Here is a 16,839-nt window from a genome sequence, read left to right as displayed (position 1 = left end):
AATTATTCTGTTTTTTTTGTATGAGCATTTTTAGGATCATATCCCTTTTTCCTTACATCTACTGTAGCCTTCATATATAAAATATACGGTGTCACATGTCTTTTGGAGTCTGCTTTCTCTTTGGTAGGCCCTATTATTATTAATACGCCTGGGTTTATATATATATATATATATATATATATATATATATACGCATAGTGCCCTTCATTATTTATTTTTTGGTGAAGGGAAGTACCTTCTTTGGATCCCATTAAGATTGATTTTTGCGCATATTTGTATTTGAATTAAACACTTGTTTATTAACCCTTTGTATATTTGAAACATCATTGCATTATATTGCCTCTTGGTGTTTTTTTTGCATATTTTCCACCTCCATCTTTTAATTGTAGTTCATTGTTGTTGTACTTTGTATGTCTTTAATAAAACTCTGTTATTTTATGGTTATATAGCTTCCAGGTTCTTTCTTTTGATGGTCAGAAAGGATTGTGGTAGCAAGGCAGCTCTATATGTGGCAACATTGGATGAATGAGAAGGCTCCGACTGTACAAGAGTCTTTTGACAAAATAAAGTGGCTCATAAACTTATAGAAGGAAGTGTATGCAAAACGGGGTGTCATTGCAAAATTGTAAAGCAATTGGTGGTGTGGATAGAAATCTCAGGAATGGCCTCTAGAGAATTACCGTAACTACATTCTGGCTATTTTATTATCATTAGAGACAGCAACTTTGTAAGGGAAGGAAGGGTGACTGCGACTTCGTGATAGATACACTGTGATACTGTGCCTATAATGGTTTGCATTATGCAATTTTTGCATGTTGTACATTGCATATATTCTAATGTGACTTGCAATATGTATTTTGTTCTGGATGTGGGAGTTGTTCTTTGTACGGGAGTGGTGGGAGGTTTGGGGTTTTATATTGTATGTATTTTTGTAAAATGTAAAAATCTTTTAATTAAAAAAACACAAAAGAGAGGAATTTAGAGGTCTGACCCCTGGCAATCATAAAGTGATGGCATACCCTAGCAAAAGTTATCAGTTTATAAGATGGGAACACTGTTTGTAACCTAATGCAATTTTGGTATTTTTTGTGATAGAAGAAAAATTGATTGCAGAATTTATCAAGGTGTATAGTACATGTAGGACATCACCTGTGATTGAGGTGGCAGTCAAGTAATATCTTAAAACCTTAGGATTGCAGTTTATGGGCATATAGTATAATATGTCATGTTATCATGAGCCCGGTAAAGCTAAGCTTTATAACATTAATTAATGTCTCTTTTCCTTCAGAGCCCAATGAGATATGACACCTTTGACAGCCTGTCCTTAAGTATACCTTCTCCTTCTTGGGTGCGTATGATGTGACAGTAGATGTGCAAAGCAATTGTCCAGTTTTTGTATTATTTTGTGTATGTAATAATATGCATAATGAAGCTACAGCAGGATCACTTTGTATTTACTGTCCTAATTTCCAGCCCTTCTGCCTGCGTGTCACCTGAACTAACAGCCACATATAAGCCTATGGGGCTCTTGGTTCAGGTCAAGAGAACCACATTCGGTCCTGGAAACGCTCCCCAAATGCATCTTGAGGGGAAGAGGGAGGTGGGAGAAGAGGTGATCATGGAGGGCATTTTATGTACATCTAGAGTTACTAAAGGTGGGATTGTGCGTTTAACAGACGGTACTTATTAATTGGTGTACTACTCTTGAATAATTACAAAGCATTATTAAGGCAAACTTGAAGCAGCAAGGGGTATTAGCTGCTGCACCTAGTGTTTATTCACATGACTGCAGGGGGGACGTTCCATCTACAGTATGTAACCTCAGCAACCAATTTACCGTCTATACTCGAATATAAGTCGACCTGAGTATTAGCCAAGGCACCTAATTTTGCCACGAAAAACTGGGAAATCTTACTGCCTCAATCCTGGTATGCATGGCTCCGCGTCCCTGTCCATGTATGCATGGCTCCCTGTCCTTGTATGCAAGCTCCCTGTCCCTGTATGCAAGATTCCTTTCCCTGTCCTTGTATGCATGGCTCCTTATCCTTATTCCTGTATGCATGGCTCCTTATCCCCATCCCTGTATGCATGGCTCCTTATCCCCATCCCTGTATGCATGGCTCCTTATCCCCGTCCTTGTATGCATGGCTCCTTATCCCCGTCCTTGTATGCACGGCTCCCCATCCCTGTCCTTGTATGCATGGTTCCTATGGAAAAAAAAAGGCACATCCTACTTACCTTCCCTGCGTGCCCTCGCTGCATCGCGTTCCGGCGCCAGCAGCTCTTCCGGTCGAACAATCACGTGTCCCCACTCACTAAAGTAATGAATATTCACTCCACGCCTATGGGAGTGGAGAGGGGTGAATATTCATTAACTTAATGAGCACGTGACACATGGTCGCTTGGCCAGAAGGAGATACAGTGAGGGCGCGCGGGGAAGGTAAGTAGGATGTGTGCAGGAAGGCGGGGGCTGTAACTGTGCACGCTATAAGACAAATGAATATTCACTGCCAGCGCATTGTAGAAGGTAAGCCGCTGAGGTCAGTAATTGAATGCAGCGGTGCTGTACCCTCTCAACATGACGTCACTGCTTCAGACAAAAAAATGAGACCCGCTAGATCTGGGGAGTCAGAGTACTTGCCTTGCTTATTATTTTAGATATATTTTAGAGTGTTTGTGAACCACTTTCCTTAGCATTTGTGATGTTGGTAGTCAGATTGTTTCTACTAACAATCTCATGGAGGACCGATCTGCATCATTATTGCTAATCATTATCTTTTGTGCATAAATCCCTTAAGGCCTTGTGAACACAGAGATGTTTTCTTCTTTTATTTGATAAAATTAATCATGGCATGATCCATCAGATGCTTTACTAAGGAGATATTATTTCCTGTAAGCAATGCTACATCATACAGGCACATGCAGTGCCTACAGGTCTGTCTTACCTAACTTACTAATGTATGGCAGTAAGCATACAAGGTCTATGCACACAACAATGTGTTTTACACAAAAAAAAGAAATACCAAAATCGAAGTGATCAGTATTTTAGAGTACAAAACATAAAGGTGTGTGTATTTTTATTTTAAAATATGATTCATTTTCTCACCAGGGTCGCTCCATGACCCTTGAAAACTGCCTGCAGCATTTCATCTCCACCGAGAGTGTTAAAGATGTTGTCTGTGAAAATTGCACCAGAGTAAGTAATACTTGACATTAACATTTCTATTGTTTTTTTTTTTTTGTTTTTTTTTAAGTCCTTGATAATCAATATGTAGAAGCAACATATTCTAAAGTACTGGTTGTATTCACTCACATCAGCCCCTGTTCCAAATGGGCATATAAAATGAGTAAGTGACCATTAGTAACTACTACATTTTGCCACTGTAGTAGTTACTAATGGTCACTTAGTCTATGTTCACAATAGCGTTTATGTGCGCAGCGTATCATCTGCATGCGCAAATGCATACAAATGCATGTTTATGCTGCATTTTTATCCGTGGCTTAGTGATTTCTATATATACACCCTGCACAGATGACATCCTCTTCTTTTGATGCTGTATCCTATTGCAAGATGGATCTTAACGTGGAGAGCTTCAATCTGAATCTGGATTTATCATTGAAATTGGCTTTTGCTGTGGCTTGTGAGGAAGAAAGGTGAAGAGAAAGACAGAGAAGACATCGTCGTCGCTATTGGCAACACCCCAAGTCCGAGAGAGCCGTGGAGCCTACCACTCATTGTGCAACGAGCTTCGTGAAAACCCGCAAGCGTTTTTTGAATACACGAGGATGTCTGAACACAGTTTTGATGAATTGCTGCATCGTGTGCGAGGATCCATCACCAGCCAGGACACACAACTACGTAGAGCAATTCCTGCTGAGGAACGTCTGTTGGTGACCCTAAGGTACGTAATTTTGAAAAAGAAACACCTGTAACTAATATTCTTGTTATAAAAGCTATTTACTGTTTTGGGTTTTTTTTCCCCATTTTTTTCTTTTCCACAGATTCCTGGCTACTGGAGAGACCTTAAGATCTTTACATTTTCAATTTCGGATTGGACTGTCCACCTTTTCTGGGATTGTTGGAGACATCTGCCGTGCATTGTGTGACGTGTGAAATTTGTAATTTCCCCTACTGTGTGGAGGCTGTGGACGGCAAACACATTCGGATTCTTAAACCTGCTGGAAGTGGATCCGAGTACTTTAATTATAAAAAATACTTTTCCATTGTTCTCATGGCGATTGCGGATGCTGAGTGTAGATTTGTTGCCGTGGACGTTGGCTCATTTGGACGAGGAAATGACTCACAGACTTTCAAAAACTCTGACTTGGGACAACGTTTGTATGCTAATAATTTAAACTTTCCACCTCCACAACCTCTTCCGAACACTGAAGAACCGCAAATGCCATTTGTTGTTGTTCGGGATGAGGCGTTTCAAATGTGTGCCAACCTCATAAAACCATACACAAGTCGGGACTTGAATCACACCAAAAGGATTTTGAACTACAGACTGACAAGGGCATGAAGATCTGTGGAGTGTGCCTTTGGTTTGCTGGCAGCTAAATGGCGAATTTTGGGAACACCAATCAATCTTAAAATAGAGACAATTGATGAGGTTGTTAAAGCGTATGTTGTTCTGCATAATTACATCCTGGCAAAAGAGCAACCACGCTTTGAACTGGAGGAACCTGTTAATACCACATTGCTGGATTATTATGCTCACCCTCTGAGAACTACAGTGGAAGTTGCCCAAATGAGTGAAAAATTGGCTACCTACTTTGTCTCTGATATTGAACATGTCATGGCAAGATGAAATGGTTTAAGCTGTAAATAAGTCAAATGTACTTGTAATGTTATGTGCCTGTACTTTTTTTCTGACTGTAAATATTGACACCTTGAATGTAACTTTAATAATAAATACCTTAACTGTTACACCCGTTAATACTTCACTCAACAATACACACATGTTTAAATAAAGAGTTAAAGAAAACACAGTGAGAGTTATTGTGAACCAAAAAAAATGTTATTACCAAAAATAAAAACTATTTTAAACAAAAAAAATAAAAATAAATAAATTTTGATTACTTTCGGGTTCTGCGGGAGGGTGTGACATGGTGGATCTGGGGGGTGGCAGGCTGTGATGTAGGCTTGGAAGGGATTGACATATTGGATGGGAAAGAACCAGGGGAAGGTGTGGACAGACTTGGAACACAAAGACACATTCGGAGGTGGGGGTGGTTTATGTTTTTTGGTATTTTTACATTTCCTGGATTTGGTTTTGCTGCTTCCTCAGCCTTTTCATTCCTGTTGATGCGTGGTGGGAGTGGAAGCCTGGGCTGCTGCACTCAGCTGCGTGGTTGAAGGATAAAGCTGAGCTGCTGCACTCGGCTGCATGGTGTAGCTGGGTAGTGTTGGAACAGTCCTAATGTCCACCGGTGGTTGTGGTGGATAGTGCCACTGATGCTGTCCTGGAACTTGTTGCCCTGTAGGGAAAGAACGTGGTGCCTGCTGCTGATTTTGGGACCGCGGCATAGCCTCGGTGTAAGCATCCTGACATAGAGCTGGAGTTCAGGACTAAGGTTTTCCGTCAAGCCCCGTTCTATAGCGGAAAAATAATGTCGCGCTGGTCTATTAATGTTGGCTTCCAGGTGGTCAAGGCGTCTGTGGACGTCCTGGAAAATTGTGTTCACGTGAGTGAACCCACTATCCAGTCTTTCTACGACCGCCTTCATCCCAGCCTGGAAGACCGAGCTTAAGTGAATAAACTCGGGCATGACTGACCTCTCCCAGGCTCTCTGCCGCTGGTGACCAGACCCATGTAAAGTAGTGACAGAGGGCTGGGAGAGGGGAAAATCTGATGGACTGGCTTCCTGTTCCACCGCTTGTGAAGCCTTCTTGGTTGCTCCATTGCTGGTGGATGATTGGGCCTGTTCGTTGGATGGTCGATGAGAGGCCACTCCAACAGAGGACGATCCAGGTTCTGTGGTGCTGCACCAGGTCCTGTGTGGAAAATAAATATAAAACATTAGTAAAAAAAAAGTTTAAATAATAGTAAGACAACACAAAAGATACTTGCGTTCGCTGTGCAAGCGCAGGCCTCGGGAAAAAAGCCGCTGATTGTACTTATATTTTTGGGCTTTTTGAGCAGCATCACTTCGAACCCGAATCTTCTCTCTCATGTTCTTATTGAAGCGATCGTTCATCGTGTGCCAACGAACTTTTACTCTCTTCACTGTTAAGGGGGAAGAAAAGACACCAAAATTTACAGCAAAACCGACGCACAAAGGACCACATTGCAATACTTAAAAAATCCTTTCTGACTTGTGGCGTTGTCTTCCCAGAGTCGTCGGATGAATGCTGAGTCGGAATGATTCCGATCACGGGGGTCCCGCAACGCTGCTCGCTCTTGCACAGCTTGAATAAGGACTTCGTTATCGATTTCCGATTGTCCTTCCTCACGTTGTGGAACCTATAGATTAAATTAAAAAAAAAATGTAAGTAAAACTGAAAACAAATTCAATTACAACTCTGATAAAGGATACTTACACCCCGTCTTTCTTCCTCAGCAACTTGAGGCCGACGACCCTGGGAAGAATTCTTTCCACTAGACTGCTCCTGCTCTTCTGCACTGTTGGGTACCTGTAAAGAAAATACATGATTTAGCCCATGTCTAGTATTGACAGTCAATACATACCAGTTAGTAAATCAAATGTGATTACATAATCTGTGTCATGTCCACTTTCGGAACCTTCAGAGGAGGACATGTTGAAAGAGCAGGCAGCAGTCAGATGAAACCCTAGGAAAAAAAAAAATTTTACTTGGTAAAAGCCAAACACAATGTAGCACAAAAGAAAAATGGACACCAATACTTACATTACAGGCAGTAGTCCAACAACACAGCATCCGCCTGCGAACGCATGTCTCTGCGTACACCATGTTAGGCCGGTTTCACACGTCAGTGGCTCCGGTACGTGAGGTGACAGTTTCCTCCCGTACCGGAGACACTGACACACGTAGACCCATAAAAATCAATGCATCTGTTCAGATGTCATTGATTTTGTGCGGACCGTGTGCGGACCGTGTCTCCGTGTGCCAAACACGGAGACATGTCAGTGTTCGTGGGAGCGCACGGATTACACGGACCCAATAGAGTCAATGGGTCCGTGTAAAACACGGACCTCACACGGACATTCTCCGTCTGGGGTCCGTGTGGCGTGCCGGAGACAGCGCTACAGTAAGCGCTGTCCCCCCCACATGGTGCTGAAGCCGCCATTCATATCTTCCCTGTAGCACCGTTTGCTACAGAGAAAATATGAATGATAGTGTTTAAAATAAAGATCCATGTGTCCGCCGCCCCCCCACCCCCTGTGCGCCCCCCCCGCTGGTCAGAAAATACTTATCCGGGTCCCCCGTCGGCTGTCGCTCCTTCCTGGTCTGGCCGCGCCTCCTACTGTATGCGGCCGATTACACTCATGAATATGTGGCTCCACCTCCAATAGGGGCGGAGCCGCCTATTCATGAGTGTAAATGAGCGGCCCCACGTGACCGCATACAGTAAGCCGCGGCCAGACCAGGAAGGAGCGACTGCCGACGGGGGATCCGGGTGAGTATTTTCTGACCAGCGGGGGGGGCGCACAGGGGGTGGGGGGGCGGCGGACACATGGATCTTTATTTTAAACACTATTCTTCATATTTTCCCTGCAGCAAACGTTGCTGCAGGGATGATATGAATCGCAGCTTCAGCACCATGCAGAGTGGGTACCACACGCTCCGTGTGGTACCCACTCGCCATACGGGCGGCACACGTGTGCCGCAGGTATGGCCTCCGTGAGTTCCCAGGCACACGGACACGGATAACTCCGGTACCGATTTATTCCGGTACCGGAATTATCTGGACGTGTGGGACAGCCCTTAAAGATATGTACATATGGATGTATGAGGATCATACGCTGCTCACAGAAACGCTAATGTGAACCCGGTCTCATTGATACAAAAAAAAGCTTAAGAACTGCCCAACTCCTTTTTGATTATTATTTTTACAATTATTCCAGATTCAATCTCAAGATAGACAAAATGAACCGTTGGTGGAAGACCAGAAAACGACATTTGTTAAACAGCTGAAGTTGGGAAAAGTGAGTTTTATTATGGATTTGAAGAAAAATAACACACTCAAATATTTGTATAGATGAAAAAAATAAACGGACATCCTGTTGAGGTAGACAAAAAATGATCTATCGAAAATGTATCTGTTTTCTAGTTTTATTTTTTTTATTTCCTTTTTTTAACTCGACGCTTTAGGGCTTGTGCACATGCTGCGGATTCCATTGCGGAATTTTCCGCAGCGGATTTGATAAATCCGCAGTGCAAAACCGCTGCGGATTTATCGCGGTTTCTATTGCGGTTTCCTCTGCGGGTTTTCACCTGCAGATTTCTATTGGAGCAGGTGTAAACCCGCAGCGGAATCCGCACAAAGAATTGACATGCTTAGCTTTACATGGTACATGTAAAATGCATGGGAAACCGCTGCGGATCCGCAGCTGTGGAAACGCTGCGGATCTGCAGCAAAATCCGCAGCGTGTGCACATACCCTTTAGTGATACATGAAAAAATTGTACGTCCTGGGCGGCCATCTTTTTATACTCCATGCCATGATAATCTCACAGGTGTTGTCAGTCAACAGCAGAAGACCTCTCATAGAAGTTTTAAGTCCCCAAATGGAACCAAAATAAAGAATAAAATGTTTTAATTTAATTATTTTTTAAAGATTAACAATAAAAACTTTTCTCCCAATCACTATGTCAAAAAGAAAAAAGTTCACACAACGCAGCTTCTGTATAAAATAATCCCATCTATGGTACCAGTAAAAATGTCAACTCACCTTGCAAAAAAGCCATCATACAGCTATAGCTGCAGAAAATGTGTGGCTTTAAGTACATGGCGATACAAAAAACTATTTGTTTTTTATTTTGATATAAAAAAAACAAACAGGGATTTGTGTACTCACCGTAAAATCCTTTTCTCCAAGCCACTCATTGGGGGACACAGACCATGGGTTGTATGCTGCTTGCCACTAGGAGGCTGACACTAAGTTCACACAAAAAAGTTAGCACCTCCTCTGCAGTATACACCCTCATGCTGGCTCCGAGAGAACCAGTTTGGTGCAAAAGCAGTAGGAACAAATAGTAACGACATAGAAGAGTACAACATGTCAACTTAAAAGAACAGGCAAAAGCTATATAAGCCATTAGGCTAACAGGGTGGATGCTGTATCCCCCAATGAGTGGCTTGGAGAAAAGGATTTTACGGTGAGTACACAAAAATCCCTGTTTCTCCTTCGCCTCATTGGGGGACACAGACCATGGGACGTCCCAAATCAGTCCCTGGGTGAGAAAACAGCACAAAGAATTAGGCTTCATGCAGCAACTGCCTAGATGTGCGCCATCACTGCAGGCAGAATTCTTCTACCCAGACTTGCATCTGATGAAGTCTAAGAATGAATATTATAGTTCTTTACAAAGGTATGTAAACTAGACCAAGTCGCAGCTTTATATACCTGCTCCGCCATCGCCTGATGCCGAATGGGCCAAGAAGCCCCCACCGCTCGAGTGGAGTGTGCTCTGATCCACGTTGGGATGGGCTGACTTCTGACTCGGTATGACTCCTGATTGGTGGAACGAATCATCTGGCTATCGTGGCCTTAGAAGCGGCAAGACCCTTCCTGTGACCTTCCGGGAGAACGAACAGGGCATCTGTTCTTCTGAAGGATGCTGTCCTTGAGACGTACCTTCGCAGAGTTCTGACTAGGTCCAGAGTGTGGAGAGCTCTTTCAATTCTGTGAATAGAGGCTGTGCAAAAGGAAGGAAGAACAATGTCCTCGTTAAGATGGAAGGACGAAACGACCTTTGGCAAAAAAGAACAGCGACAGCCTGAGGATAACCTTGTCCTGATGGAAGTTCAGGAAAGACACCCAGCAGGATAAGGCGGCTAATTCCGAAAAACCCGTCTGATCGATGTGATCGCCACAAGGAAGACAACCATCCAGGATAGAAAGACCAACAAAATGTCCTGAAGCGGTTCAAAGGGTGGTTCCTGAAGGGCACTTAGCACCAAGTTGAGGTTCCAAGGCTCTAAATGCATGTGATTAGGGAGGAGCAACATGTGAGACCCCCTGAAGAAAAGTCTTAACCTGGAGTCTTGACGTGATGCGTCTCTGAAGTAAGACTGATAGAGCGGAGATTTGGCCATTGAGAGAGCCGAGTGCCATCCCGCAGTCCAGACCGACCTGTAGGATCTTTTGAATGGTGGGAACTGAGAAGACGAGAGGAGAAAGGTCACGATCCTTGCACCAAGCAAAAAATGTCTTCCAAGTACGAAGGTAAATGCGTACCGATGAGGGTTTACGGGCACTAACCATGGTGAAATGACCTGTTGAGAAAACCCTGCCTGGGTTAAGACCCAGGATTCAACGGCCACACCGTTAAACACAGGGACCCTGAGTTTTGGTGGTAGATGGGGCCCTGGGAGAGCAGATCTGGCCGATCCGGCAGTCTCCAGGGAATGTCGGCGACCAGGCGTACCAACTCTGCGTGGCGAGGCTAATCGGGAGCGACCAGGATCACTGGTACTCCTTCCGCCTTGATTTTCCTGATTACTCTGGGGAGTAACGGTAGAGGAGGAAAAATGTACGGAAGGCGGAATTGGTGCCATGAAAAAACCAGAGTGTTGACACCGATGGCTCTTGAATCTCGAGACCTCGCTATAAACTGGGGAACCTTGGCATTCAGTCTGGATGCCATGAGGTCCACATCTGGGATCCACCAGCGAAGACAGATCTGGGAAAAGATCCACTCCCCCGAAGTGAGACCCTGACGGTTGAGGAAGTCCGCCTTCCAGTTTTCCACTCCCGGAATGTGTACCGCTAAGATCACCGAGTGGTTGTTCTCTGCCCAACGAAGGATGTGAGTTACCTCGGACATGGCTGTCCTGCTGCTGGTACCCCCTGATGATTGATGTATGCCACAGTTGTGGCGTTGGCTGATTGGATACGGATGGGGTGACCCGCCAGAAGATGATGGAAGTGCTGCAGGGCCAGTCTAATAGCACGGATCTCCAGAACGTTGATCGGTAGCTTCGATTCCTGAATTGACCAGTGGCCCTGAGTAGTGTGGTGGAAGCGTGCTCCCCAGCCCGAAAGACTGGCATCGGTAGTCACCACAATTCACTGAACAGTGTCTGTTTGTCCTGCAGGGATAAGCGGCACCTTCGGTCGAGGGAGAAAGGATTTCTGTCCCAAGCTGCCAGGAGGGCATGTTGTAGGGGACAAAGGTGCAGTTGCACAAAGGGGATCACTTCCATTGCGGCCACCATTTTTCCTAGTACCCTCATTGCTACCCGGATGGAGTGGCGCAGTAGATAGCACAGCAGCCTTGCAGCGCTGAAGTCCTGGGTTCAAGCCCCACTAAGGACAAGATCTGCAAAGAGTTTGTATGTTCTTTCTGTGTTTGCGTGGGTTTCCTCCGGGTACTCCGGTTTCTTCCCACATTCCAAAGACATACTGATAGGGAATTTAGATTGTGAGCCCCAATCAGCGACGATAATGTGTGCAATCTGTAAAGCGCTGCGGAATATGTTAGCGCTATATAAAAATGAAGATTATTATTATTATTATTATTATTAGACTGACGAAGCACTCGGGCTCCTTGTTGAAGGGCTAAGACTTTGTCTGGAGGGAGAATTACCAAGCCCCCAGACGAGTCCAGGGACATTCCTAGAAAGGAGATCTGCTGGGCTGGGACCGGAGAGGATTTGCTATCAGCCAGCCCAGGCGAGAAAGGGTATCGCAAGTAATGCAAACGGACACTACGCAGTCGTGGAAGGGCGGACCTTTGATCAACAGGTCGTCCAGATAGGGCAGAACGATCATGCCCCAAGAGTGCAGAATGGACATGACGGCCGCCATGACCCGTGTGAACACTCTGGGGGCAGTAGCAAGGCCGAAGGGCAGGGTCGCGAATGGCAAAGCGCAGGAATCTCTGGTGAGGGGGAAAAATTGGAATGTGCAAGTAAGCGGATGTCGATTGAGGCCAAGAATTCCCCTTCTTCCAGGGAAGTGATCACTGAACGTAGAGATTCCATGCGGAAATGACGGACCTTGACAAACTTGTTTACAAGTTTGTGGTCTAGAATGGGTCTCACCTTTCCGTCCTTTTTTGGTACGATGAAAAGGTTTGAATAGAAACCCTGAAAGCTTTTGCTTTCTGGGACTGGGACAATGACGCCATCGTGACGCAATGCGCCTATGGCCCGGGAGAAAGCGTTTGCCCTTACCTCCGAAGAGGGAGGACAGGAGGGAAAGAAACGTGAAGGGGGCGCATAGCAAAGTCGATATTGTATCCAGACGACACCAGATCTCTGACCCACTCGTCGGAGACGACGGAAAGCCAGACCTGATGAAAGAGAAGTAGCCGGCCGCCTACCCTGCCTGTGTCGACCGGATAGCGCTTATAGTCAGCGTGAGGTAAATCTCTGGGACCTAGGTCCTTTTAGGCCTCGACTGTTTGGGTCGGGACTTCCAATGCTGGTTAGGCCTGTACGAGACCTGAGTTCCTCCATCTCTTCGTGAAGAACGTCCTGAACCGGACGAAGTACTGGTAGTGACCCAGCTTGGAGTGGAGCGAAAGGAACGGAAACGGATTTGTTGCAGTTTCTGAAAGAGACGCTTAAGTCTCTGTTGGGGAAGGAATTTACTCTTTCCTCCAGTAGTATCGGAAATGATCTGATCCAGCTTTTTTCCGAATAAGCGACCGGTTTGATAAGGAAGGGAGATGAGACTTTTTCGATGCAGAGTCCGCCTTCCACTCTCTGAGCCATAATGACCACCTAATAGAGATGGCATTGTCTGCTGACTGAACCGCACAAGCGGCCGCATCCAAGGATGCATGAACCAGGTAATCGCCTGCCCGGGAAATTTGGTTGGCAAGGTGTGCCGCCTTTGGAGGAAGGATACTAGGGGGTCTACCACTGGAGATTGTGCCCAATCCTGTTTCAGATCAGCTGAAAAAGGATACTTGGCCTCAAGAGGCCTTTGTCCTGTGAAGCGTTTATCTGGGCGTTCTCTATGCCTATTAACTATGGCACTAAATTCCAGATGAATAGCAAAAGCCTCGTGAGAGCGTTTAGTTCTCTTAAAGGACACGGTCTGAGCCGGAATCTTCCTCAACATTTAAAGCCTGGTTGACTGCCTCAATAAGCGAATCCACTGTCTTCTGAAAGTCTGGTGAATCCGGATCTAAGAAACCATCAGATTCGTAGTCAGATTCGCGATCGCTATTGAGCTCTGGAGAGAGAGTGCGAGAAGCAGAGCTGTGAGGTGACAAGGCACGTGTCTGCTCAGGAGACAAGCTACGGATCCGTTTTCTAGGTGCCTGATGGCTTCTAGGGTGCTTTCGGCCCCTGATAACCGACTTCTCCCAGCTTGGGGAGGATCCGACTACATCAGCCTGCAAACGCTCCGGTCCCCCAAAGGATCACGGAGGGATTCAATCGCTTTGGCCAGGGAAGCCATGGATTGAGACAGTGACAAAGCTCACTCAGGGGGACTAGGTACACTGGGCTCTGCGGTGGCGGAGGGCTCCTGAGCGCAGTTTGGGTCACATGAATTGCAGAGTGGCAAACTCTTGAGCGTTGGAAAACTCAGATAGGTAGGAGGAGCATGAAGTAAAGAATATAGCCATAGTCTTGTTAGACTTTTTGGACTGGGACATGATGTACCCTTCTATGTGGCCCTATAATATTAGGGGCTGCCGAGGAGGGATACTGCTGAGAAAAGAGAGGTTACAGCAGGGAGGGGGATGTATAATGCAGCGCTCCCTTACACAGGTCTGTGTCCCCGCTCCTCCTGTGTCTCCAACTGCGTGGCCCCTGCGCTGAGAACACTTGCTGCCGGTCTTGATGGCAGTTAGTTTGTCCTGAGGCGGCCTGGGGGGAGAAAGATGGCCCCCGAGATTTCAGAGGCGCTGATCGTGCTGTGCCAGAAGCGCCAAGACTGGTGGGCGGGGCCTTAGCATCACATCATTGCATGGGCGGAGATGGGAGTTGCGGCCTAGTACAGGGCCGAACCCGGGGAATAAATTTGCTGTGCCATTTGGCGCCGATGCAGGTAGGGGCCAAATGTACGCCCCCGCAGTCAAAATGGGTCCCCCTTAACCCCTTTCTGACATTAGACGTACTATCCCGTCGAGGTGGGGTGGGTCCGTATGACCACCGACGGGATAGTACATCACATGCAATCTCGGCCGGGTGTCAGCTGACTATCGCAGCTGACATCCGGCACTATGTGCCAGGGCCCCTTAACCCCCGGCTCACTGCGATCAAACATGATCGCAGTGTTCCGGCGGTATAGGGAAGCATCGCGCACGGAGGGGGCTCCCTGCGTGCTTCACTGAGACCCCCGGAGCAACGCGATGTGATCACGTTGCTCCGAGGGTCTCTTACCTCCTCCTCCCTGCAGCAGTCCTGGATCCAAAACGGCCGCGGCATCCGGGTCCTGAAGTTGGCTTCACAGCGCCTGCTCAGAGCAGGCGCCGGGAAGCCTGGAGGAGCTGTGCACGTCAGATAGCCGATCTGACAGAGTGCTGTGCAAACTGTCAGATCAGCGATCTTACACTATAACATGATGCCCCCCCCCCGGGGCAATGTTATAGTGTAAAAAAAAAATAAAAAATAAAAATATTCACATGTGTAAAAAAAATCCCCCCAAAAATTCAAAAAAAATAAAATATTGTTCCTATAAATACATTTCTTTATCTAAATAAAAAAACAAACAATAAAAGTACACATATTTAGTATCGCCGCGTCCGTAACGACCCGACCTATAAAACTGTCCCACTAGTTAACCCCTTCAGTGAACACCGTAAAAGAAAAACAAAAAAAACGAGGCAAAAAACAACGCTTTATTATCATACCGCCAAACAAAAAGTGGAATAACACGCGATCAAAAAGACGGATATAAATCACCATGGTACCGCTGAAAACGTCATCTTGTCCCGCAAAAAACAAGCCACCATACAGCGTCATCAAAGGAAAAATAAAAAAGTTATAGTCCTCAGAATAAAACGATGCAAAAATAATTTTTTTTTCTATAAAATAGTTTTTATCGTATAAAAGCGCCAAAACCTAAAAAAATGATATAAATGAGGTATCGCTGTAATCGTACTGACCCGAAGAATAAAACTGCTTTATCCATTTTACCAAACGCGGAACGGTATAAACGCCTCCCCCAAAAGAAATTCATGAATAGCTGGTTTTTGGTCATTCTGCCTCACAAAAATCGGAATAAAAAGCGATAAAAAAAGTCACGTGCCCGAAAATGGTACCAATAAAAACGTAAACTTGTCCCGCAAAAAACAAGACCTCACATGACTCTGTGGACCAAAATATGGAAAAATTATATCTCTCAAAATGTGGTAACGCAAAAAATATTTTTTGCAATAAAAAGCGTCTTTCAGTGTGTGACGGCTGCCAATCATAAAAATCCTGCTATAAAAGTAAATCAAACCCCCCTTCATCACCCCCTTAGTTAGCGAAAAATAAAAAAATTAAAAACATGTATTTATTTCCCTTTTCCCATTAGGGTTAGGGTTAGGGCAAGGGTAAGGGTTAGGGCAAGGGTTAGGGCTAGGGTTAGGGTTAGGGCTAGGGTTAAGGCTACAGTTAGGGTTGGGGCTAAAGTTAGGGTTTGGATTACATTTACGGTTGGGAATAGGGTTGGGATTAGGGTTAGGGGTGTGGTTAGGGTTACTGTTGGGATTAGGGTTAGGGATGTGTTTGGATTAGGGTTTAAGTTATAATTGGGGGGTTTCCACTGTTTAGGCACATCAGGGGCTCTCCAAACGCGACATGGCGTCCGATCTCAATTCCAGCCAATTCTGCGTTGAAAAAGTAAAACAGTGCTCCTTCCCTTCCGAGCTCTCCCGTGCGCCCAAACAGGGGTTTACCCCAACATATTGGGGTATCAGCGTACTCAGGACACATTGGACAACAACTTTTGGGGTCCAATTTCTCCTGTTACCCTTGGGAAAATACAAAACTGAGGGCTAAAAAATAATTTTTGTGGGAAAAAAAAAAAAGATTTTTTATTTTCACAGCTCTGCGTTATAAACTGTAGTGAAATACTTGGGGGTTCAAAGTTCTCACAACACATCTAGAGAAGTTCCTTGGGGGGTCTAGTTTCCAATATGGGGTCACTTGTGGGGGGTTTCTACTGTTTAGGTACATTAGGGGCTCTGCAAACGCAATGTGACCTCTGCAGATCAATCCATCTAAGTCTGCATTCCAAATGATGCTCCTTTCCTTCCGAGCTCTGCGATGCGCTCAAACGGTGGTTCCCCCCCACATATGTGGTATCAGCGTACTCAGGACAAATTGGACAACAACCTTTGGGGTCCAGTTTCAACTGTTACCCTTGGAAAAATACAAAACTGGGGGCTAAAAAATAATTTTTGTGGAAAAAAAGATTTTGTGTCATCACCACAGGGATGCCAGCACACCGGACCCACAGTGAGGTTTGACAAAGGCCCACAGCAGGGCCGAAACGTTACCTCAGCATCTCTATACTATTGTGGTGACCTCAGCTTCGCAATATCACTGTGGTGAAAATAATAAATTATTCCTCTGCATTTGAAAAAAACAAAAACTCGAGTGCGGCTCTTTCCAAAATGGTGTCACTTGTGGGGGGTTTCAATGTTTAGGCACAGTGGCTCTCCAAACGCAAGATGGCGTGCCATCTCAATTCCTGTCAATTTTGCATTGAAAAGTCAAATGGCGTTCCTTCGCTTCCGAGC

At 45.4% G+C, this 16,839-nt stretch overlaps 1 protein-coding gene across 4 annotated transcripts in view; it reads left to right on the top strand.

Moving 5' to 3' along the window:
* USP30 (ubiquitin specific peptidase 30) overlaps positions 1-16,839 on the top strand; it is a 54,533-nt gene that overhangs the window by 18,631 nt on the left and 19,063 nt on the right. For all 4 annotated transcript variants that reach the window (XM_077296023.1, XM_077296007.1, XM_077295997.1 and 1 more), the window contains exons 8-10: positions 1,289-1,348; positions 3,110-3,196; positions 8,050-8,130. In XM_077296023.1, coding sequence (XP_077152138.1) covers positions 1,289-1,348; positions 3,110-3,196; positions 8,050-8,130 — 228 coding nt within the window. The remainder of the gene's footprint in view (positions 1-1,288; positions 1,349-3,109; positions 3,197-8,049; positions 8,131-16,839) is intronic.

The sequence above is a fragment of the Ranitomeya variabilis genome, chromosome 1 (genome assembly GCF_051348905.1).
Source record: "Ranitomeya variabilis isolate aRanVar5 chromosome 1, aRanVar5.hap1, whole genome shotgun sequence".
NCBI lineage: Eukaryota > Metazoa > Chordata > Amphibia > Anura > Dendrobatidae > Ranitomeya > Ranitomeya variabilis.
Note: the sequence above shows the minus strand (reverse complement) of the source record. Positions and strands in the feature narration are given on the sequence as shown.